A 25,821-nucleotide genomic window follows, 5' to 3' on the forward strand; every position below is an offset into this window, starting at 1 on the left:
TGGCAGTATAAAAATCTGATGTATCAGCCAGCATATCTTCTTCTTTTTTTTTTCTTTGAGAAACACAAAGCATTTCTTACGTGTCAGTATTTATTTCCTTGTTTACGCTCTGCCAGGATGCTCAGATTGCGCTGTTTGTAGCATTCCAGGAGCAACGAGGAAGTTGCAGGTTGCCCTTTGTTAGAAAAACTGTTGAATGTCAACACCCATAGCAAGATTGAAGGGTGTTTTTTCCATGTCTTTTTTTAACGTTTTCTTTTATCTGTCATTATAAATGCAGATACTTACAAAATAGCTAATGGCGGCCGTTAATATCGGACCAGTGATAAATCAGTCGGGCTACATAGTTAGTGAGCCATTAGTCTCGCCAGGAGTTTTACTAAGGTTTCATTAAAAACCAGGAAGGGTAAGGTGGAGGTAAATGTGAGATTTGAGTGCTGTCACACATTCCTGAACATCCGTTTTCTTTCTGTGAGATCAGGTCGGAATCCCAGTGTTAGTATTTCCCTTCTTGCGAGCAAAGTTGACTGCTTAAGTTTGAGAGTGACTACTCTGCACTGCGAGTGAGTTTGCAATGATTATATGTTGCATATCATTGCAACATCATTGTTGGTACTCCTGCAATCAGCGAGCTCAGATCTGTCTTTTGACAGTTGTGCTGTGATATACACATTGGCAGCCTACAACACTTCCCATAAATATTTCACAAGAGATTAAGGAAACTAAATTTATCAAGCGGCTGTCAGGGCTCATTCATTGTGCTATCAATCAGCATGTCTTTTCACCCTTAACAATAATAAGATTTCCCATCTTGAGAATGAACAAATGATCACTTATCAGTGATAAATAGAGCTAATCAAACAAATAGAGCTATAAGCTGCTGACATTTCAATGCATGGAGCATGCTGAGCCAATCGAATGGCAGCCAAGGAAAACAATGGCTCATATTCACCTCCCCCTCGAAGGAAATGCCAAACATTACAGTGCTGTATAAATAGAAGCTTCTGACTTTGTAGAGCGTGATAGAGGACAGGAACCCCCTCCCTGGGGTCACAGTCATGGCAAGGTCTCCCACCTCTCCTCCCTTCTCCATTCTCCGTCTTTATTGCTCTTTTTGTTTTCATTCTGAGTGAGTGATTTATTTTTGTTCTGATTTCTTTTGACCTCACTGTGGGGTGTTTTTTTTTTTTTTTTTTTTTTCATATTTTTTGGTTCACTTCTGTAGTTCATATTTCTTTCTCCCTCACACCCAGCAACCATGAATAACTGAACATCCTAGTAACACTTTACAGACACCTCCTGGTTTATTAATGAGACCATCTACTACAGTAGAACTGGCAAATGGCCCTCCAGGATGCATTATGTTTTGGGGGAATGTACGGACTTTGAACTAAAGTGACTCACGCAGTCTGTTCTCACTGTAACTCAGTTTAACTGTCATGAAAAACTTCCCGTTTGCATTTAGATAAATGCAGCTTATGCACATCTGGGAAAACAGGGCCCTCCAAAGTGCAGCGTGCAGTGTCGCATTAAAGGTGGCACTTCATTCTATTTGCCATTTCACACTGTTTTTTCCATCCACCTAACTGAGACTGGAGGAAGGAAGGAAGAAAGAAAGAAAGAAAGAAAGAAAGAAAGAAAGAAAGAGTGATCCTTAAAAAAAGGTTAGTTGCTCTGTCTGTAAGTGATGGGGTTACAGATGTTTCAGCTGAGATAACTCCAACAGGTCTTCAATCTGTAGTATTTAGTATTTAGTATTTAGTATTTATTTATTTATTGTCATTGTCAAGAACAATGAAATTGCGTTTGGGGCTTCCATACAACCCAAAAAAAAGAAGAAAATAATAAATACCCCTTAAAACCCAAGTGTACATATTTAACCCAGTGTGACTCCAATGCAATAAGACAATCCTTAGCAATAATGTTCGTAGAAATTCAGACAAAGACCTGAGAAACATGACAAAATACAACAATGCAACCCATTCAATATTATTGTACTGTGAGATATGATATCAGATATGATAGTTATCTATTTAAGAAAGAGGGGGGGGGGGGGCAGGAGGGGGAAGAGAATAAAGATATGATGCACCAATGCAGACCAGTTCATTGCTATTAAGAAGTTGGATATGGTTATTGTCCGTGAGAGGGGGGCAGAGAGTTCAGGAGCCTCACAGCCTGTGGATACAGGCTGTTGGCCAGTCTGGATGTTCTGGCCTGTATAGACCTGTACCTTCTCCCTGAGGGCAGCAGATGGAAAAGGTGGCGCGCAGGGTGATGTTGGTCCCGCAGGATACTGTGCACCCTCCTCAGACAGCGAGTGGGGAAGATATTACTGATCTCTGGCAGACTTGTTCCAATAATTCTGCCAGCTTCTTTCACCACCCGCTGGAGTGCTTGCTGATCGGCCTTGGTGCAGCTGGGGAACCACACTAGAAATCCATACGTCAGAACGCTGCTGATGGCACAGTTGTAGAAGTTCAACATCAGAGATCTGGGAATGTGTGCGCTCCGCAGTCTCCTCAGGTAGTAGAGGCGCTGTTGGGCCTTCCGTACAACTGAGGTGATATGGTTGCCCCAGGACAGGTCCTCGGTCACAGTTACCCCCAAGAATTTAAAACTGCTCACCCTCTCCACCGCCTCACTGCCAATGAAGAGAGGCAGATGGTTGTTATGACCCCTCTTCCGGAAATCTACAATGATCTCCTTGGTCTTTTTGGTGTTTAAGACCAAGTTATTGTCGTGGCACCATGACTCTAGTTGTTGCACCTCTGTCCTATAGTTTGTCTCATCATTGTTGGATATAAGTCCGAGCACTGTAGTGTCATCTGCAAACTTAACAATGAGATTGGACGCGCAGGAGGAAATACAGTCATGGGTGAAGAGAGTGTATAGCAGAGGGCTCAGAACACACCCCTGAGGGGCACCGGTGTTGACCACAAGGGTGGAAGAGGTGTTCTTACCCACTCTGACACTCTGTCTACGGTTAGTGAGGAAGTCCACAATCCAGTTGCACAGAGAGGAGTTAAGTCCCAGTTGGTGGAGTTTGGGACGGAGTTTGTATGGCCGGATGGTATTAAAAGCCGAGCTGTAGTCTACAAAGAGGAGCCGTGCATAGGTGTTCCTGTGTTCCAAGTGCTTCAGTAATGTGTGCAGCACTGTGGCGATCGCATCCTCGGTTGACCGGTTCTCCCTGTATGCAAACTGGTGCGAGTCCAGGGATGGTGGAAAAGCAGCTCTGATGTGTTTAATGACCAGTCTCTCCAGGCATTTGGCGGGAATGGGGGTGAGTGCCACAGGTCTGAAATCGTTCAGACATGTGACATTTGACTGTTTTGGGATGGGAACGATGGTTGCTGCTTTGAAACAGGATGGTACCAGTGAACAGGACAACGAGGTGTTATATATAGAGGTGAAGACGTCCGCCAGGTCCGCAGCACAGTCTTTTAGCACCCGGCCCAGCACTCCATCCGGCCCGGCCGCCTTCCTGGTGTTAATGCTCCGGAACACACGCCTCAGCTCATGAGTGCTCAGGACCGGAGCAGGGTCGGTTGAGGGGAGAGGGGACAGGACAGGGTCGGTGTTCTCCCTGTCAAAACGGGCATAAAAGAGATTTAGATCCTCAGCCAGAGTAGAACTGTCGGCTGAGGGTGATGGTGTTCTTCTTTTGTAGTCCGTGATAGCCCTGATGCCCTCCCAGACCTGCCTTGGGTTTGTGTTGTTCTCAAACCTGGCCTCGATACGCCTCCTGTGCTGCTGCTTGGCAGTCTTGATGCCTCTTCTCAGGTTGGCCCTGGCAGCACTGTATGCCTCCTGGTCCCCGGATTTGAAAGCGTTGTTCCTTGTTCGAATAAGTTGTTGAACTCCGTGTGTCATCCAGGGTGGATTATTAGGGAACACACGGAATCGTTTCCAAGTTGTTACATTGTCCACACAGAAACAGATGTAGTCCAAGACAGTGGAGGTGTAACTGTCCAATGCGACACGATTGTCAGTGTCCTGCACCTTGAATACATCCCAGTCTGTGCAGTGGAAACAGTCCTGAAGCATCGGAATAGCATCCTGCGGCCATATTCTCACGGTTTTGGTTGTAATCCCAGTGCTCTTGATCTTTTGTGTGTATATTGGGTGTAGCAGAAGGGAGAGATGGTCTGACAGACCCAGGTGGGGATAAGCCTGGGCTCTGTACGCATTCGCCATGTTGGTGTACACCTGGTCCAACGTTCTATCTCCTCTGGTAGCACACTTCACATTACGGTGGAAATTGTGAAGTACAGATTTCAGGTCCGCGTGGTTAAAATCCCCAGCCGCAATAAAGACACTGTCCGGGTGTGCTACCAGGCTGTTATTGATGCTGCTGCTCAATTGTGCTAACGCTAGCTTAGCATTAGCATCTGGTGGAATGTAAACAGCGCAGATGTAAACGGCAGAAAATTCCCGAGGGAGATTGGGAATTTATACGCCTTTTGAATCAGGCGTATAAATGTATTTCCTTCTGTTTGCAGGCTCCACAAACAGCCTGAAAGACCGAACACCAGCTGCTGGTCTCAGCAGATTTAGGAAACTGCATGCACATGTGGCAACACATAACCACAAGGACACACACATTCACCAGAAAGGCATTTTGTGTTTGGAGCTTTGTGTTTCTTTATCTCAGTCTTATCATGACACACTGCCAGAATCTGTAGCTGTAGCTGCAAGGGTATAGTTTATTCTCCTCCTGAAAAATGTTGGTTTTTATCTTGCAAAATTACTACTTTGAAGAGGAGAGCAGCTCCAACTGTGATTTTCAAGTAGTCAAATCCATTGTAGTTCAATAGGACAGCGTATTAGTATAATTTTTTTCCCCTTAGAGAGATTTCTTAAGAACAAAAGCTGTCATATAAGCTGTCAGGACTTATTGACCTGGGTATCTGACTACTAGAATCAATAACAACAGCACGGATAACATCATTTACTGGTATAGCTTGACAAGATGTTGATAAAGTGGCCGGCACCTTACGGATCACTTATCCTTCTCATTTAGAGCACAAATAGCATGCGCTTTAAGCTGTCAGCTGTTTTCACAATGGGAAAACTTTTCACAAATATATCGTCAATCTTCATACAGAGGCCTATTGTTTTCTTGACAGTTTTTCCAGTCTCATATAGGTATACAGGGGCCAAGAATGCAATTTCCAGCATAAAAGATCCTCTTTTCACAAACTCAGAGTGTCGCTTATGTGGTGCGTAGATTGCTTTTTCACACGGTGTGAAGTAAATTACCATATTTATAGAAAATTCCAGTAAAAGGTTAGCCATTAACTTGGCACTGTGCTGTTGCGCACATATATACACACGCACAGAGTCAAATAAAAATATAGAAAAATTGAAGAAGAATTGGTGTCAAGTGTCAGCGGAGGCAAGTTTGTTTGCTTTCTAGCAGACAAACTTGGAAGAACAATAGATTTCCTTGGATTCTGCATTGTGTGCCTATGAATCATTCACTCGTTTTTGTTTCACGAATGCATGTATGGGGCATTGTTTCACTCCAAGATATTCATTATTGTGGATTGCTGGTAAGTCCTAAAAGATAAAACAGAACCCTTCGCAGTGTTTCCAGGGAACTGGCTTTGAAAATGAGAAGAAAGTATATTTCAGAATTTAAAACTTTTGTTTTTTTAAAGTAAGGTGGGGAGAAGAGGGTACTGAAACTAAATAACACAGTGAGGATAAGACAGACCAGCTTCTTGCCTCATGAGCCTGATTGTCAAGGTCAGTCGTTAACAACATAAACACTTGCGAGTGGATTGAACCCTGCTTACTTATTATATTTCTGCTTTTGTTGACTGTTAGTGGTATCTCTGTTCCCTCTCTCTATTTCGTCTTTGCTCTCACCACATGCCACTGCGTCTAAATATCTAATAAGCTGTTCTGCCAACTTCTGATCCTTGGGTTTGTTCTCACCTGGGCAAATGCACATGAATAATGGAAGCAGCATGAAGAGAGGCAGGGGCCTGGTTGCTCCAGTGTTGTGTTGAGGCCTGATAAGGCTCTCTACCACAGCAAAAGAGCCTCGGAGAGCTGATGAGACGACGTCTGACACTATTAACTTTATTACCCACAGGCTGCCAAGCTGTAACAGGCAGAAGTATTAAGCAGAGAGTTAAGGATAGGAGGTGTGCTCTATTCACTGTCACAACTCTGTGAAAATCTCATTTCAGTCTGCTTTCATGTATAAATACATTAAACCAATTAGCAAGTCTGGCTCAGGCTTGGACTTCACAAGAGTTGATTGTTTGTTTTATTTTCAGTGTCTTGCATCAGTAAATGTCCTTCACACAATAGAGCCCTCATCAGCACCGCTGACAGCAAAACAAATATGGTAATGAAAATGAGTGCTGCTGAAACATGTGCACCCAGGCCAGTCAACATTAACCAGCATTTTACCATATGGATAAAACAAACACTAGTCAAACACTGATACTTCAGTGTAGCATCTGATTGACAAAGTACACCACGTTAGGAGACAGATGGTGTAGTAGTGGCCTAAACTAATGGACTTTATTCCAGAATACAAGTGTTTGTGTCCCATCTAGGACTCGTGTCTGGTTAGGCTTAGGTCAAAAAACTTACCGATTGGATTTAGGAAAAGATTATGTTTTGGATTAAAATGCAAGCTTGTTTTAGCTTCTTCAGTAGCACTATGACAAATTCCCCGACTGTGACAACACCAGCAAAGAACATATGGCTGTGGTATCCCTGTGTCTTATTCCTAACATTATGGGACTATTCTAGTCCGTCAAAGTACCCCATACATTACAATCTAACGATGCGTGTTTCAGGCTCTACCGATTCCTCTGTCCTACAGGTAGGTGAACAAATGACAAATCCTAAAGAAAGATAATAAAATAGTTTGATAAAAGTGTATAAGAACAGGAAATGAAAAATAACAGTTAAATTGCATTAAAAAACATACCGCATTTTCACCTTTTAGCCCTATTTCTTCCTCTTCTACACACAAAGACATGCTGTGTTGACAAATGTTCTATATCTGCAGTACATGCTATTAGTATATGCTGTTACTAATGACAAATTATACCAATGTCTGCAACTTAATTTGGATGCCATTAAGCACATTAATAACTAAGCTAAACACCGTTTTTCAATGCTACCGGCTTAATTTATGCTGAAATGCTGGCACTATTATGACTTATTCCATAAAGTATTAATAATGAATTTCCACAAGATCCGCTGAGGGTTAGTGAGGTGAACTGTGATAACCTCTTCTCTGAGTCCCAGGCATATTTTCCTCAAACAAAGGACTAACATTGGTAAACTGGGAATGGGAAAAGTTAACTGGCAGTGAGCTACTGCCCTTACTGGTGCCCTGTGCTGGCTGAATTTGAGGCCTGTCAGGTGCTTGATAAGCAATTAAAAAGTGATTCAAATAAAAAATATTGGTTTTGCATTTGAGCCAAATTTTGAGATTAAAATAATTGCTGTGTAGTATTCACTTTGTGGATGTAGGCTCCTTGCTGAACACGTTTACCAGTCGGGATGGATAGACCCACAGAGAAGTGACGTAGATTTATTTTGTTCTGGAGTCGTTGCTGTCTCAGCTGTAGCAGTGAGGGGGTTAAGTTTAAGTCCGTCTGCTCAACTGTACTGAATGTGAAATGGAAACACCAGCTTGGCTGGATTACTGTTTACATTCTATGAATAGGAATCACATGTTTGATGAAACCGGCCTGCTCCTGAGGTCTGCTGCAGAGAGGAAAAAGCAGGAATGAAAGGGAGGAAGAGAGAGGAAAAACTGAGCCTGTGGAGGTGGGCGGAAGAGTGAGAGTCAGAAGAAGAAGGGATGAAAACATGATAAAAATGAAGGCTGGACTTGATGGTCTAAATATTTATTATTATCCCAAGAAGAAGCTCACTGAAGCACATGGCATGTGTTGCTTGATCCCACTTATATAATCATATGTACAGTTTTGGTGTGTTCAGGTCAACTTGAGGGCTCTTACATTTGGAGCTGCCGTATTTCCTTTTTCTAAAATAATGAATAAGTCTCTTGATTTCTGGCACAAGTCATCAGTAACCGGTCGTGACATGTGTCTTATGCGTGGGGTATTTTTTAACCCTGTTAAAATTAATTGCCCACTAAAATGTCAGGATTTCAGTCCACTAATGCAACTGAATTCCACTGAATCTACTCAAACAAAGTCCTGTTTCGTTTTGGTTTAAATGCTTAGCTGAGGTGATTATGGTAAATGCCATGGGAAGGGCCTGAGAGTTGTGTTTGCTAACACTGCCACTAATGAAAGCAGTCATACAGCCGTGTTATGTTGGGTTACTGTTTTCCGTCCTGCTGATTTGTGCAGCCTCGCCAAAGTGTGTGGGGCTTTGTGATTTAGCACCGCACAAACAGGCCAGTCATTCTGTCATGGTCCCTGTGCCCCGCTGGTCAATCCTCTATTGGGCAATATGTTTGTGGTTTGTTTGCTCTCTCGCCCTCTCTCTCTCACTCTCTCTCTCTCTCTCGCCACGGCGATGCTCACTGCGGGCTCCCGCTGCTGGCTCACACACCTGCTCATCACCACACCGGCCGCTGATCCCAGCTGATTACTGCACTACTTAGATGGCGAGTCTGCACTAGTCTTCGCTGGATCGTTGAGCTATCAGTGTCAGTTAGACTTGTGTTTCGGCTAACCTTCACCTTGAGAATTTCTTATTATTATCCTGCTAACCCGACGTTTTTTGTGTAGATCGTTTTTGGAACCCGATGCGGAAAGGAGTGATTGAAGGGGGAACTTTTTGTACAGAAAGTGTGGAACACCCTTCTCCCAACCCTGTTTCCCACGGACCCTGGCGACCCGGACCCGTTTCCCCTGCACGTTGTATATAGCCACTTGGTGTATGTGTTCACTGTAAATAAACGCACTGTCCTTCGCTTGAAGGAAAACCCTGGCCTGCGCCTGAGTCTCTTTCGGAACCCCTAACACATTCTCTGTAAAAACACGCGTGTTGGCTCCAGGCGTGACATTTGGTTACGCCGTAAAAGTCATGAATGAAATGTCCTTGTTGACGTGAGAAAGGCACTATGCAGAGCCAGAGAGAGAGAGAGATCAAGCTTCCACCTTGTTGTGCCACGTTTAAGCTATTTTCCTTCTTCATTTTCCTTCCAAAACTAAAGTATAATTTTCTTGGGTGGACTGAATCACAGACAAAAACATTATTTATCATCTAGCTGCATTAAAATGCCATAAAAGGCACTAATACCACAAACACAGGTGAAAGGTCCAGGTCATTGAGTCAGATTAGCCGAGCTGATGCCGAGAATGCCGTGTCGAAGGCACCCACCTGTCTGTCAAAGCAGCCACACACGATAATATATAACTCTAAGCCTTCTAATGCAATTCAAATGGGTAACTTATCAAACTATTCACCCTCCTCCACTTTGCAGTGAGCTTGAACTTTTCTCCCTCCTACTCTTTTTCCAAGCAGTATAAGCGATTAGCAAAAGGGTTTTGAGAACCATTTCTAATCATTAGGAAAGTTTTTTGTGATGTGACAGCATTGTTGCCATGCACATGTTGTGGGTTTCTTTTCTTTTTTCTTTTTTTTTCTCCAGCATCCCACGGGGATAAACATGCCAGTGTCTCACGATGTGTTTTCTAAAGCCCTTCCAAAAGGAAGACCGCTGAACCCCTGGTGTTGTTGTTTACTGCTGTCTTGCTCTCTGGAGCCTCAAACCTCAACCATGTGATTTTTCTGCTCCGCTTCCTTTCGCTGCGATAAGCCTGTGATCAACAGCCTCTGGTGATAGATAGATTCAAGGGACACTTATAGTACAGAGAGTAGCGGGAGTGCAGGTGGGGGATTGTGTGGGGGTGTGCGGGTTTTGTAAACACTGTCAATCTGACAATGAAAAGTGGCGATTCACTGCAGATTGTCACAGTGTGTCAGTTGCATCAGTGAAAGCCGCTTGCACTGGAGTAGGAACCGAGAGCTAGAAGAGCATCTTATTATGATTTAAATATATATATATATATATAATATATGTTTGATTGCATCTGTCATTGGCATGTTTTCTCTCCATATTTGCAAGGAGGTGACGCTCTGCTAGATTTGAATGACACCAGAGAGTAGCGTCGTTATAAACATAATAACGACCGCTCGTCTGTGGTGTCCACATCTGTCTCTCATTCTGCTCTCATTCTCAAAGAAAGTGTTTGATAGATGTCTAGCATCTGTCTCGCTCGCGCCTTTCCTTTGTGTCTTTATAAGCGCTGCAGTGGATATGCATTTTTGCCCTTAGGGGAAAGGTCTACGTGTGGTGATTGTTTTTATCTATTACCCCTTCGTTCCATCATCATCAAGTGTCCATTAAGCTCCCGTTTTGGCTCTGCAGCTGTGCTGCTACAGTTCACGGGGGAGCAATTTAGTTTTTACCAGTAAATTGTTTGTACAAGGATAATCATCTTTGTTCCACAAGTGTCATCTCTCCATACTGATGTGTGAAACCTGCGCTTTTAAATAAACAGCCTCCTTTGTTGTTTTAGTGTCAGATTATGACGCGACATAAAGCGAGCGTGATGTCAGTGGTTGCTATTTTGGGGCATTTCTTTCAGGTTATGTCTTCTCCCACATGAACGCTGGATCTGAATGCGTGGGAACAGGTTTTACGTATATGTAGATGAAAAATTCAGTCTGCCTTTAAACACATACTAAATCAAATGATCTCTCTAGGCAGATTAATGAGTCATCAGTTGCATCCATTTTTTCTTTTTTCTCTTTTTCGTTCACTTCATTAATAAAAGCTCTGAGCAAGACTAAAAGATTTTGCTACAACACGCACTGTAGTAGATCAGGATAAGTGCCTAACAGGTTTGTGCCTTTGTGCACATGTGCTTATTTGGGTTTGTGCGGTACTGTGCGTGTATGCCTGTGATATGAGTGTTTTTGTTGAAGCACTAGCTCAAGCTGTTATCCTTCCAGATGGGACACTTCACCTTAACAAGAATGGCAGATGAAGAGAGACAACAAGACAGAGAGAGTTTGTGCTTGTAAATGTGGAGCTCTGGCTGTGTGTGCTTATGATTTTGTGGATGTTTGTGTACGTGCATCTGTGTGTGTGTGTGTGTGTGTGTGTGTGTGTGTGTGTGTGTGTGTGTGTGTGTGTGCGCCAGCCTGTCTGCAGAGCAGCCGCATTTACCATGAGGCTAGGAATTGAGTCCCTTAGAGACTCCCATCATAGCCAGCATTGTTTCCCCACAGTGACATAAGCTTAATGGGGCTGTTGATGGTGTGTTAAAGCTTGGTGTTAATTATAACACCATGCTCCGTTAAACACAGTCACATTAGCATCAGCATAAGGAACACTGCTGAGCTCTGTCCTAGGGAATAAAGTGACACTGCTGATTCAGTCAACAGTTGAATTAAATGTTGATAAAATACGCAGTTTAATGGTCATGCACTCATATGCGATCTGATGTGCTCAATAATTGAGGGTTCAGACTCTGTTTTATGGATGTCACGGTGCTAGAATTTCAAAGTCGAAACTGATGCCCAGGAACATGTGCAATACGCAATATTTTTATACCAAAAAAGGGGAAAAGAATAAAAAGAATTAAGAGGCTTTTTTTAAGTAAAAATTAGATAATGCTGTCTGACTGATTCTGGTGACTCGGCAGTAGATTTTGTTGCTGATCAAATCAGATTTAGCAAGTGCCTCTTCTCTCTAGTTGCTGGTAGACTTTTCTCAGCTTTAGAATGGGATTTTAAGAGAGCATAGCACTTTTTAGATACATACAAATGTTTGTCCGGTTAAGTGAAAACCATCCATTAATGTTACCGACAGGCAAGACTGATAACGTTTGCTGCTCCCGCATTATCATTATCATTTTATTACTACTTGAGCTGCTAGTGAGAGGAGGGACCGCGTGCCTGCTTGTCTGCAGTGGTGAAGTGTGAAACTGTATCATCTGGAGGAGGCGAAGGCAACACTGTTGGTGTCAATACTGTTGCAAATGAGTATCTAATCCGATTTGCTGTTAGTATTGATTAGTATCTGAAAACCAATTTTCTTTTGTTAGTTATTATACAGCTCTCTTGACAAATTTACATTCCTAAAGCATCTTTGCAGAGTGACTTGTAGTTTATTTCAGTGAGAAAGGAACCGTGCCTGTTGTGTGACTTCTCCTTAGTTTAATTTGTCAAATACTACTGATGAAAAAGGATGAAATGCAGTAACAGCTATCCTGATTGATTATATACTACTACTAATGATAATACTGATATATGATAAGACAGGAGGCAAAATCTGAGCGGGCCGAGTAGAAGGTGTTAAGAATTTCACTGGGGGTGAGCAGGATGGACAAGATTAGAAATGAGTGTGACGGCTCAGGTTGAGCAGTTTGGAGACAAAGTACAGAGGTAAGGCTGAGAAGGTTTGGACATGTGCAGAGGAGGGATAGTGGATACACTGGATGAAGAAGATGCAGAATATGGAGCTGTCAGCCAGGAGGAAAAGAGAAAGATCTCAGAGGAGGTTTGAGGTGTAGTGAAGGAGGACAGTGTGACAGAAGTGCATGCTAGGTACATGGCGAGATGGAGGCAGATGATCTGCTGTGACTGATCATCTGTGCATGTCTGTGCAGAGCCACTTAATGAATGTTTGCACCCTGATGTTTCCTGATGTTGATTTATACCACTGAAACAGTCAGTGCAGCTGATCTGTTGCTTACCCCGTGTCTGTTCTCAGAACTAATCTGCTTTTAAATTTATTTACAACTATTCTGAATTAAGATTACTAGTAGAAAGCAGTAAAACTTGTATATTTAATATTTCTATCAAATCATAAATAAAAAGGTCAGCTGTGATTTGTAACTGGCTGTTATATATAGCGTCAAAGCTAAAGACTTATGTCCCATTTGTCATTTGAGGCCAGCAACCTTCACTGCCATCAACAGGTTCTGGAAGTTGGAAATTGTCCTTGCCTCACTGCATAACCTTCTCCCTACATCCCATTTCTCTAGATATTTCCAGTAATCTACCTTTTTTGTTATCAACCTGATACGCTGGAGATAAATTTGTTCTGCTGTTGGCATGACAAAGCCAAACATTATGTTGGTGCACTCAGTGGTGCCTCGCTGCTAAACATTCTTTTTCTTTATACCAGATATGGCTGGGCGATGCGATAACAACCTCATACAGTACCTGATAAATAACAGCCAAGGTGAAATATTGCAGGAGGATATTAGGTGCATGTACACATGTAACTACAGCATACTCAGAGACTCATACCTGAAATGTATTTTCCCATACACGCTCAACTTATTCGCACACAAGCACAATGCCCTTTGCCTTTTATCAGCATAATATCTGCATGATTGGCTGAGGGTAGTTATTTATTTCTTTTCCAGATAATGAATTTTGTAACAAAGCAGCTGCATGCATATAACTGCTTTCTTCATCTGAGTGCCTTTCCCAGGCACTGCAACAACTGCTTAAATCATGTTTGCTTTCAACGCAGCTCAGTGTTGGGGCATTGTTTCTGGTGCCGCAGAAGAGGTGGAGACTTTCGGGAGTGCAAACGAGTTTAAGCCTTTGAGCTCCCTTTTTCAGTTTGTTTTGTTTTTGTTTTTTTGGCTCATCTTCAGCTGTTCTATTTTGCCATTTCCAGAGATTACGCATGGTTCATAATTTTACAATTCTGTAGAAATTATACTAATTGAACCCTACCAAGTTAGAACAGAGTCTTTGCACATTGATGTTGTTACATGTGGGCCGGGGTGGCCACAGGTCACTCCTCGATTCAACATGCTTTGACAGGAAGCTGTGAACTTTATTTTCCCTCTGCATTCAAGCTTAACTGGTTGCATTCATAACAAATGCACTTATCACAATGCATGCTTTTAGAACATGAACTTGCATCAACAACTTATTTATATTCATGTAATTGTTTCAATACAGTCGGCTTGGTTTAGTATCTCTCACGTGAGGAACTCCTACTTTTATTTGTCAAACGGGATGTGTAATACTTTGTAAAGCTTTTGCAGTTTACACTGTGCCAAACCATCTATGAGGCTTTAAAAAATATTCCCCCATGTTTCAAATAACATTGTTTGAATCGACAAAGAGCCGTCAGTGCTTCAAAAAGGCTGTTTGGCAGGCTGTGCTTAGTCACTTTTGTCAAGTGATAGTTATTAAGCCTGGAATTCTAGGAAAAACAGCAGGCGGAATGCACCGTTACTCAATGAAACTACTGATAAGCGCTTATTGTCAACACTCGTGCTCATGAGTTTCATTCACAACACATTCTCCCTTTTTTTTGCATTGTTGGAGGAAGACTAAGGTAGATCTGTCTAGATCTTACTTGGTCTCCCTTGTGATTCCTGACCTTTCTTCATAGCGTGTTTTAGAGCATCATAATTAGTTACAACCTGCAGAACACCACAGGGGGAGACGAGGGCAGTCTATTAGGAACAACCTTGCTCAGTGAAATTGTCACTGTCGGCTTCCTGAGGTTGCATGGTTTAATGCTGCAGTTTCACGCTGCCTGCCTTGTTTCTTTTTAAGGACAGAGAGCCATGGGGGAAGAGAGGGATGGCGGTTATTAGTGATTTCTCATGTCAGTGATTTTAAGGCCACCCAGGGGAGACAGCTTGATAGGCAGGCCGCAAGGTGCTGAGATTTGAAGTGCTTGGAGAACAAGGAGGAGGATCTGAAATCAATTTTCTTGCTTAGCTGTTTTCACCGTTTGCTGCTTCGATCATGCGCTAAAAGTTAAAATTTCCTTGAAGTTGTTGCTTGATAAGTCAAGCTGATCTTACTATAAAAGCTACAAAGTGTCAAGGTGTTAAAGTCCTTCTACAAGTTTCTCTGTCCTCTGCTGCTGGACATCTGTCTCTCCTTTTCTCTGCTGTTCACTCCATTAATTTTAACCTGTTCTTTTGATTCGGTCAGCCTCTGCCTGTATTCTCTCTTTTTATATAGCTCTGCGAGAGGAATCGCATCAAAGGTTCCACTGAGGGAAATGAGTTGTTGTGCAAGGAGAGGAGGTCATATTTACCAGCACATGGAAATGTGTGTAATAGTGATGTTTTTGCTAAATCTGTCCAGTTCAGTCAAACTTACATGAAGCCACTCACAGCTAGCTCAGGGTAAATGGGTGAATGTGTTCTTGTGTGTATTTCTTTATGACCTGTTAAATAAAAAAAAATGCTTTAATTGTCTGTGCTTTAGAAGTGAAATTATCTTGCCTTCACTTGCTCAAGAAGAAATATAATTCCTAATTAGAGGCCTTTTTAACTGATAATATCTTCATTTATTCTCCACATAGGTAATTGGCCAGCTTCCGTGGGATTTGATGTCACCTTTAGATTGGTTTAACTGAAGATGGAAACACTGGAGTCTGAGCTGACCTGCCCGATCTGCCTGGAGTTGTTTGAAGATCCTCTGCTCTTGCCTTGTGCCCACAGTCTGTGCTTTAACTGTGCTCACCGCATCCTGGTGTCTCACTGCTCCACCAGCAAGCCCCTCGAATCCATTTCTGCCTTTCAGTGTCCCACCTGTCGTTACGTCATCACGCTGAATCACCGCGGCCTGGAGGGCCTTAAGCGCAATGTGACGTTGCAGAACATCATTGACCGCTTTCAAAAGGCCTCCCTTAGCGGCCCCAATTCTCCCACCGAGAGCCGTCGCCTGCAGCCGCAGCGACCCTACACCGCCACCATTAGCGGTACAATAGCTGGAACGATTGGCGGCGGCGGTGGCACAAGTGGAGGCAGCGCTCGTAGCAGCCCGGCCACTTCCAGCCACTCCCACCAGCACGCCAACCACACCAATCACATCAACCACACCAACGCTAACCACAGCCCAGCTGTTGTTGCTAAAATGGATCCACGGATCAGCTGCCAGTTCTGTGAGCAGGATCCGCCACGCGAGGCCGTCAAGACTTGCGTCACATGTGAGGTATCGTACTGTGACCGCTGCCTGCGTGCAACACACCCCAACAAGAAGCCCTTCACCAGCCACCGCTTGGTGGAGCCAGTGCCAGACACCCACATCCGTGGCTTGACCTGCCTGGAGCATGAGAACGAGAAGGTCAACATGTACTGCTTGGTGGATGACCAGCTCATTTGTGCCCTCTGCAAGCTCGTGGGACGCCACAGAGAGCACCAGGTGTCCTCCCTCACTGAACGTTTTGACAAGCTCAAGGTTAGTCCCTAATAAGGTCATCACCAACAATTTCAGTGCACTGCCCCGATTTTGTGTTTTTTCACTTCTGTGTTTGTGGAGTACGGTGAGTCACAACCTGCAACTAATTTGACTAAAACATTGTGATTTACTGCTAAAGCTGTTCTCGTCTGAACACAGATGTCTCATACAACATGCACCATTTATTATAATACATTTGTTTGCAGTTTGCTACACAATAAAATCATTAATCCGGTCACTCTTGCCTTGGGAATGGGCAATTTTGTTGACTGTGAACTTTCACTGCCATAAATATTGCATCATACACAGCCTTTATTCTGCAAGAAGGGCTGAAAGACAGATCAAAAAGAGAGAGAGAGAGAGAAAGAGAGGGACAATTGGAATAGTGTGCTGGTGAGAAGGGCAGAGAGAGAAGGAGACCAATAGGGAGGGCCGTCATTATAATAGTCGATGAGCTGGCATTCCCTGTGGCCACTGAGCTTTTTCAGAGGCCATGAGTAAAGACTGGGACTGCTGAATCAGGGTGAAAAACAACAGAGAAAGGCACAAGCTGGAGCTAATTCCATCACTAAAGGCCTAAAGGAGTCAGCATCATTCAGCTGGCCTAAAAACTTTTATCATGAGTTTGTATTGAGCACATGTGTGTGTCTTTTGTGTTAGAATTCTTTTCTAAAGAGAAATTGTTTTTCTAACTTGTATTTGTTTACTAATGAACCTATGACTAACTCATACTAGGTGTGTCTTTAGTGGAGACGGTTGATCTGCACTCATACAGCCGTGTCAGGACATTTATGTACTGTGGGATGGTATAATAACACCTTAAATTTCTGACGCAGAGCAAATTAAACTGACAGGCGGAGGGGTCGAAATAAAGCAAACCTTGCAGCCTCCAAAACTTTAGAAAGTAAGCATTTTGTATGCCAATAAATGATTAGCATGTCCTGGTGTCAGAGAGGAGCCTGTCAACTCTCATATTTGTTGGACACGTCTAGTATACGTTCACAGAGCTCCATGGTACTACATTTCAGTGTATCTCAACACACCAATTTTGTATTCTACATCAATTCAACAACTTTTCTTGAAAAGTTAAATGTTTATTAAAGTGGATTTTTAAGGCGAAAGGAGCCAGCTAAAGTAGTTTCAGCACCTGATGACTCATGGATGTCTTACTGGGAGGAAGTGCTGGGGTAGACCCAAGATTGTATCTCTTGGCTGGCCTGGGAACATCTCGGGGTTCCCCCGGATGATGTGGTAGAGGTGGCTAGTGAGAGGAAGTTCTGGGCTTCCCTACTTAGGCTGCTCCCTTGACCTGGACGTGGATGAGAAGCAGTAAATGGATGGATGTATTATCAAGGTGGTAGACCACTAAATTAGCAGAATCAAGCAGTGAAACCAGTACTTGTTAATATTCAATTTGCAGATACTCAATTTGCTGAATTCTTAATAACGATTCAGGCTCATGTATTTGGCCTGTAGACTGTTAGAGATAACTTGACTAGAGGTAACTTTGTGCACGTATTTGCCCATACTTTAAACTCATTCCAGGGGTGCATGGGTGTTGCCATGATTTGATTTTTGTCAAATAAATTGAATTGTGCTGCACTCAGAAAGAAACGAACACCTTAGCAGAAGAGTCGGTGAAGTTTAAGTGCAGTTCTGTAGGTGGATGTTGCGATGTTTCACATAGAAAAAACAGGGATGTATTTCTGTGGCCTCACAGCACATTTGGCCTTTGTGTCACTCTACTGTGCAAAAAGGCTGGGCGTAAGAGTACATTTCAGGAGACATCGTTAACATTCATGTGCAACAAAAATCTATCTCATCAGGTCTCTGAGGTGAACACAGCACCAGTGATTGCTTTGAATCCATCTATTTGAATTCAGTGAAAATGCAGGTCCACAGTCTGCATTACAGATGAGCGCTGCCAAACTTTGGCTGCCTCCTACAGTTTTGCACCAGCATGTCACCCAAATTCCTCCTTTCACAGATTTAACCCTGTGGTGTTTATTTACACTAGTGTTAGCCCGCTCATTCTTTTCAAGCTGTGGGAGAGTTTACTGTAAGTAGTTAGTCCCGCTTCCTTTCTGATTCAAAGCTGGCTGTGGCTCGTTTAAACGTTCCCCAGCCAAGGCTTTGAAGTTTCTTGACTTTGAAATCCTCAATCAAGCCCAAGTCAAGGAGTAGGCCATCCATATTCCAAGCTCCAGCTCAGCTCACAAGTGGCAGTAGCAGTTAACTTAAAATCTTCTCCCTGCTCATGACAAGTGCGTGTGACTTCCACTGGTTTGAGTTGAGTTTTTAATCATATGTTACTGATGTTATTGACCAGTCTTCTGCAATTCCCCAGCAAACCTGGCTGTTAATCAGCACCACTAAATAATTGCACTCAGTTGCACTAAATCCATCCGTTTGATTTTTGACTTCTGAATTAGCCTTCATATTATTTCCTCCTCCTGCTGGGAGCTACACTGCCACTCAATTATGTCTTTCACATTAAGGGGGAAAGGTAAGCTTCCCTTGGGCAAGCAGGGTGCATATTATAGGAGCAAAAATGGCAACAAGTGCAAGCACTGTTAAAGCCAGAAATGTGGCACTGCAGAACTGCAGGATAGTGAGTTAATTCTCCAGGCAGCTGTTAAGCAGAGCTCTTGCTTAGAAGCACAGACATCGGTGTCGCATAATCTCCAGATGTCAGTAATAGCATTTTCTTAAAGGACTACAACTTCAAGGTGCTACTCTTTGCATTTTTTGTTTCTGCACATTCGCTGAAATTACTGCTAACGAAGAGATGCTCTGTCGTAGCAGTGAATATCTCATCACCTGCTGCTTTGGAAGTGTTTATAGCCGCCTCATTAGAATGTAATTTAGATAAATTTCGTAGCAGCCTGACATCCCCCCTCAGATGCTGGGTAACCAAATCAAGAAGCTGAAGTGTGCACTCAGCACCAGCTTTCAGTCTCGCATGTTTGATGTGACAAACATCAAACAACATTAGCAACATTATGCACTCCACACTGTATATAAATGCCACTTGTTTTGCACATATTCAACTCTGTATATTTTATATATTTTATTATTATTATTATTATTATTATTTTATTTTTTTACTATTTAATTTGTAAAAATGTGTATACACACACACACACACACACACACACACACACACGTAGGAAAATATTTAGTACACACATCCAGAAATGCATACACTATTATATATTGTACATATATTTATTAGTTTCAGGTTGGCCATTCTTGTATTTTGCTCGTTTGTGTTGTTGTGTTTGCACATCTCTGTTGCTTGTGGGGCTCGCACACAAGAATTTCACTCGCATGTGCTGTGCCAGTGTGCCTGCACATGTGATGTGACAATAAAAAGTGATTTGATTTGATTTGATTTGATTTGACACTGGGAGGTGATGAAGTCTAAGATGAAAGCACGCAAAAGGTCCACAGCATCAGTGGTTACTGGCCACGGCTTTAGAGGTGTCCATTCATGTTCTCCATGTTACAAAAGCTCATAGCTTCTGTTGTAATTAATGCCATCAAGTGTGTGTTAATTGAGTTTTGCAACATACTCCTATTACTGCTAAGAGTCATCTTTGCAATATGAAAGGAGCTGGAGGCAACACTTAGCTTCCCTTAGCACGAACACTTATTCTGTGTTTTGAAACACCAGTGAACGCAGAAATATTCCAACAAAGGACATTTTGTTGGTGATTACTGGTTAAGCTCGTGCTGTCCAGACATAATACATACTGTGTGGTTAAACAGAACGGCATAACCGGTGCTGGTGAGAGAAAGAGACAGTTTATGTGTCAAGTTCATTTTCCACTTCCAGCATTAAGAGAAGTAGCATTACACAATAACAGCAGGAAAGCTTCTTCGCTCCCAGTAATCAGCCACCATATGTAGATGGATATCAAATGAATTTTTTAAGTGTATTTAGTCATAAAAGCCATAATAGCAGGAACCTTCACCATCAAACACACAGTCAAACAAAAAGGTAGAGAAAAGAAAAACTACTGCCTCTGCAATCAAACGGCGAACTCTACTTTTAAAACAAACCAATGGACAGAAATGCCCTCCTTGTGTTGAGATAATCATTATTCATATTAAACATTACACACAGACAAATTCCAAAGAGGTCAGAAATACTGAGGGTAGGTGCTCACCCTACCACTCAGACATGTCTTACGTGTTGGATACATGCAGAGATGCATTAATCTATTGCAAGGCAGGTTAAATTAAATATGGATCTTTTATAATGATGATGATAACATAAATTCAATGTATTAATTAGATAAAACGTTTACAAAAAACAAGGTTTTGGCAATTTTTCTAAGCATAATTGATCCCATTAATTGCAAGAAGGTTTTAAAATGTAAGAAATGACATAGACTACAGAAAAAAAGATTTCTGGAAAGTCAATTAAATGACCTTTGTCATTGTTGGGCAAACAAATTCCCTTTTTGGTGACATAAAAACTGGGGGTAAAGAAGTAGCAAAGCCTAAAGATGAAGTTGCAAATCAGCTACAGAGCCAATTTTCAAAAGGCAAGAGCCTGAGTGAAGCTTAAGCCCAACCAGATGTGTTCGTGATGAGCGGTAACACGCTAGATCATACTGTGTTCAACATGTGGTGACTGAAAGGAGCAGATCAAAAAGAAACAAAGACTGAAGGAACTGATGAGAAACGGATTACATTACAAGTATAAGTCTTCTTCCTCTCAGCTACAAATGCTGGCACTTAATTTACTCACTCTCAGGCTCTTGGATGTTTGAATTGTGTGCGCTTTAACGTCTAGAAGAGAGCGAATCAGCTGAATTGGTGACGAAACCTATAGCAGCGCTGACATTTGTGACGGACTGTCTGGCTATCACGTGTACTAACGCTACAGCAGTGCTGTTTTTCTTTTTTGTCTGTTATGTGCGGTTGTGTGTACGATGGCCTTCATAGGTCTGCAGGTCTCACATGGAGCTGAACGGGATGATAGTCTGTTATGTAGACGAGAAGAATGAAGAAATATGCAAAACATTTCCAAGCGATTATTGGATTAATTCCAGTTTAGGCTCAGGCAAGTCTGTCACCAACCCCACCCTTCCCATCCCTGCCCTCAGACTCTCCCCTCTCTTCATTTTTCTCAGTCCCTGTAGCCTTGCTTCTTTTTCCTTTATCCCCACTGTTTTTTTTCACCCCCCCCCCCTCCCACAACCAGCACCACCCTTAAATCTTTTGCCCCCCCCCCCCCTCAAGCTCCTTTAAGGCATTTACTAACTTTTTTCTGTGTGATGGGCGCATCATGTCAGCTGCTGACTGTATTTACACCCACTTCGCTATGCTAAATCCAGAGGGAGGCAAGCACATGCATACAGATTTGTCATCCAATCACATAAAAATCATCTAGCACGTAGAACATTAAGAGTCTTTTACACACACGGTCAGATTTAAAAAATGAGACTTTAGTTTAGCACACCTAATTTGACGTTATCCCAGCCACTGACAGTAATGATTTTTAGAAGAAATTGAAAGCTGAAATGTCAAGTACTCCGCTGAACTTATGCGGCCCCAGCTCTCTATTTCTCATACAGTCACATTTTTCTTCTTATTTTTGCCTCTCACACAACAGCTCCAACTGCCTCCATCGCTGCCCTCTCACACTGTCAATGTAGTTCTCTCACTTCCTCTGCTTTGCACACGGCCAGACAAACATCGTCCTTCCCACCTCCTTTCTGTCACTCTGTTTATCCTCTCCTCCCTCATTGTGCCCCCAGCCCCCCTGTCTTGTTTTAGGTAACACCACTCGTATCCACCTCAGTCGCCCACAACCCACACTGTAGCAGCATACTGCTGTGAAGCCCTCCAGTGTCTTTTTTGTGAGGAAGCGTATTTGATTGGTTTCAAATGAGTGTGCGACTGTATTTACAGGTGTGTGTGTCTGTGTGTGTACATCTGCAAGTTCATGTGGCTGTGCATGTGTGTCAAAGCAGATGGTACAAGGTCGAACATGTGAGAAATGATTGGGAGCTGAGTGCATGATGCCATTAGAAATCATGGCTCTATCTGGAGAATAGTGTGAGATGGAGCTCACTTAGTCATGCTGATGGAATCGCCAAGGATGTAGTAGAAAGCTTTTAGCGTCTTTGTGTGCCACTTCTCTGCATTGGTGCCTTAGCGTGCCTATCTGGAAATATGCACCAATGTGTGTCTCAGTGTTTGAGCAAGAGCCTATGCTTTAATACCCATGCAGTGCCAATGCATCATGCATGTGTTGTGAAAGTATGTCACGTCAGTCCGTTGTAAAATATAGCAGATTATAAAAAGCTCATAAAATCACTCGCAGCCACTGCATGAGATATCATGTATTTGCACAATAAATGAAAAAATGAAAAGTGGGATGCTTTTAAAAGCTTTGGTGACAAAATACGTAGCAGACAGAGGGTTTATAAGCAACACTACTCATCCCTGAGCTTTTTTACAGCAAGTTACAAACGTATCCCTTTAATTTATTCATTAAAAATGGATGCCTCACTATTTTTCTACAAAATGAGAGCAGGGTTAAATTGCTTCATTGGATTCATTTTATTCTCACTTAAGGCAGCTGTAGTGGGATACTGATATTCAGTGCGTGCTGTCTGAATGAGCAATATGAGGGAATGATGTGGATTTACAATTACTTTCATTATATGGACATTATTTGTTTATGTCTGCAAATGTTTATGTGCAGTTTGGCTTGTTTATTGTCTAAAATCAAGGACTCCAGATTCAGTACAGTTAATGTACTCATTCGCCGCCAACCAAACTGTGTTTTCTCTGTAAATTACACCGCAAACTTTACTCAGTCAATTTTGTTTTTCTTAACATGAAATAAGCGATGTTTGTGCTTGATCTGGGAGCCTTAAATAATATCTTTGTATTGAGTGTTTAGAGTCCCTGGAACTAAATATTGTTTCAGTTGAGGTGTGGGTTATTGATTTTCCCAAGGGCCCACATGAGAAACTATGATTGTTATGGAGGCTCATACCAATAAGCTGAACTCACCTCTATTAATTTCATGTGTTTATAAGCTTTCTAGTCAGCCTTACACAACAATCCCAGTTTCTCACGTGGGCCCTTTGAAAAATCTATCGCCCACCCCTGTTTTAGGGTATCTTTCCAAGAATGAAAACCCATCATAAATTCTACATTTTTCTATTATAAAAATCATCCATTTCAAAACTTAGCACAAAGTATTTAGAGCTAACCTCCCCCTCCCCCCCCCCCCCCCCCCCACTGCTTTTTACTTATTTATTTTTACATTTTTACTAGTTACAAGGCTTAAAAACTGGAATTGAGGCACTTGAAGGCTTGTGCGTATTTTAGGGTAAAGCTGTAAGAAGCTGACAGCGTAGCAAAGCTTAGCCGAGACTTTGACACTTTTGACACTCAAGCAAAATCATTTTAACTAAGCAGCTGATAAACACAGCTTCTGGGTCTCTGTAGCTTCTGCCATATAAGCATATATATATATCTGTACGTGTGTGTGTGTGTGTGTGTGTGTGTGTGTGTGTGTGTGTGTGTGTGTGTGTACTCGAAGGGTTTTTATCCAGAGAAGAACAAGTTTTGTGCATGCTGTGTCTCCTCTTTAAATAAGTGACCTTAATTTATTACTGTAGCTATATATATGTGTGTCTGTGTGTATAACTCTGCCGTAATGCACGTCAGATTATAAACGCATTAGTATTTATGTATTTTAGTCACATGGCTGGCAGCACTGCACCTCAACATAAGAGGATTCAATGTTTTATCAACAGTGGAAAGTCATCTGCTTCTGCTGATCTTATTTTCCACCGTTTCATTCCAACTTTTCATATAGCGCCACATTATTTCCCTACAATATATGATGAGTCAGGGCTTTCTGGTATTAATCTGCAAAAATCTGTGGCACATGATCCCATTTATATGAGGAAAAGTGAAGGGCTCTGCTAGATGAAGTTGATGACAAATGCAGTTTATAAGAGTTATTATAAGGCTTGATAGAAAAAAAATTACAGTTCAGTATCTCTTGGAACTCTCTAAAACTTTGAAGGATTGACGACACTGGACGATTTTAATTTTTATCAGTCAAATCATTAAATCACATGTGCCTGGAGTTTCCTGAAACTATTTTGGCTTCTGGCTCAGCAACAATGGACAAAACAAGACAGCATAACAGGAATATTTATGCGCAATCTAGAATGTCAGCATCCACTCCGCACACACAGATATATTGGAGTTTGATATTTGAGTGAACATGGGTTTACACACATTGAGTCTGTGACTGGTTTTTGTTTTGGTGGCTGTGCGCACACACTTCCTTGTTGCACGCTCTGCTTGCATGATAAATCCTATGTGCTATTGTCTGGCTTCCAAGCAGGAATAGCGAGTCACAACTGGAGTGATATTTGGTTTGAACTAATGACACCAGTAGGAGATGACCGTCACGTCTTTAATGGCCTGAGGACAAAAGGGACCTCCAAGTCATCTCCAGACTAAAAATACCCGCGTTATCTGTGAGGTGAAACATCCAGGAGAGAATCAGCTTAGTTTGATGTTAGTTTTTATTCTGTAATTAATTCCATTTTTTGCATGTTTACATGTTTGCCATGTTATAGAATTTATAAAAACCAAAAATGAGAGAAAGAAAATGGGAAATAGATGCAGTGATTTCTGCAAATACACATGGAAAATGAAGACTTATAACCACCTTTGTTCTTCAACACAGTTTGAATTCTCTTAAGCAAATGTTTTTGTCAGTTCGTTAACCTCCTAAGGCCTGAACTCTTTCATGGCATGCATTTTTAATTTCTCTTTGCTATTTGGGCTGATTGGAACCTGATGAATGTAATAACAAAGAATTACCAGATTTTTTTTATTTTTATTTTTTGCCTCATTTTCGTTTCTGAGAAAAATGAGACCCACATATGAGGACATTCATTTTAAATTGCGATAAAACAGTGGCAGTATAAATTCCTCGTAAGTGGATATCAGGCTCTCGTAGAGCAAAATGTAGTATTTTGGTCTAGACGACCCAAAATGTGATGTCCACATATGTGGACGTCAGGTCCTACGAGGTTAAGTAGTCTTAAGAAAGAGTTCTTCAGGCTTCTTGAAAGATCTTTGGATCTTGGCTGTCGTTTGTTCTGTTCTTCATCAAGCTGATCCCACACTGCTTCAATATTATTGAGGTCACAGGTTGCAGCACCAAACCACAACAGAGCCTCCACTGTGTTTTATAGTTGGTTGGAGACACTCACCGTTATATCTCTTTCCTGATGTGATTTAAAGTTTTCAAATTTGGATTCAGGACTCCATAAGGCCTGTCGCCACTGATTTTCAGTCCAGTTCTTGTGTATTTCGTATTATACCTTCTTTAAGAATGGCTTCTTGACAGTCACACTTCCACTGAGACCATTTCTGATGAGGCTTCATTGAACAGTAAATGGATCAGCTGATGGGCCAGATGCATTTCTCATATTCTGTTCCAGACTTTTGCCGGATATTTTCCTTTTTCCTGAGTACATGACTTTCAGATACTGTTACAGGTGCTGTAGGCCAGTCATTTCTTTTGTCCTGCACTTGTTCAGTTTCCTTGAATTTTTATAGGGG

At 42.1% G+C, this 25,821-nt stretch overlaps 1 protein-coding gene across 5 annotated transcripts in view; it reads left to right on the forward strand.

Moving 5' to 3' along the window:
- Positions 1–25,821, forward strand: part of mid2 (midline 2) — a 177,496-nt gene that overhangs the window by 68,570 nt on the left and 83,105 nt on the right. For all 5 annotated transcript variants that reach the window (XM_085362898.1, XM_085362880.1, XM_085362872.1 and 2 more), the window contains one exon: positions 15,320–16,197. In XM_085362898.1, the coding sequence (XP_085219024.1) occupies positions 15,376–16,197 (822 nt within the window). In that variant the 5' untranslated portion in view covers positions 15,320–15,375. The remainder of the gene's footprint in view (positions 1–15,319; positions 16,198–25,821) is intronic.

The sequence above is a fragment of the Diplotaxodon limnothrissa genome, linkage group LG2 (genome assembly GCF_057381915.1).
Source record: "Diplotaxodon limnothrissa isolate DT_005_m linkage group LG2, D_limnothrissa_male_GT1.1, whole genome shotgun sequence".
NCBI lineage: Eukaryota > Metazoa > Chordata > Actinopteri > Cichliformes > Cichlidae > Diplotaxodon > Diplotaxodon limnothrissa.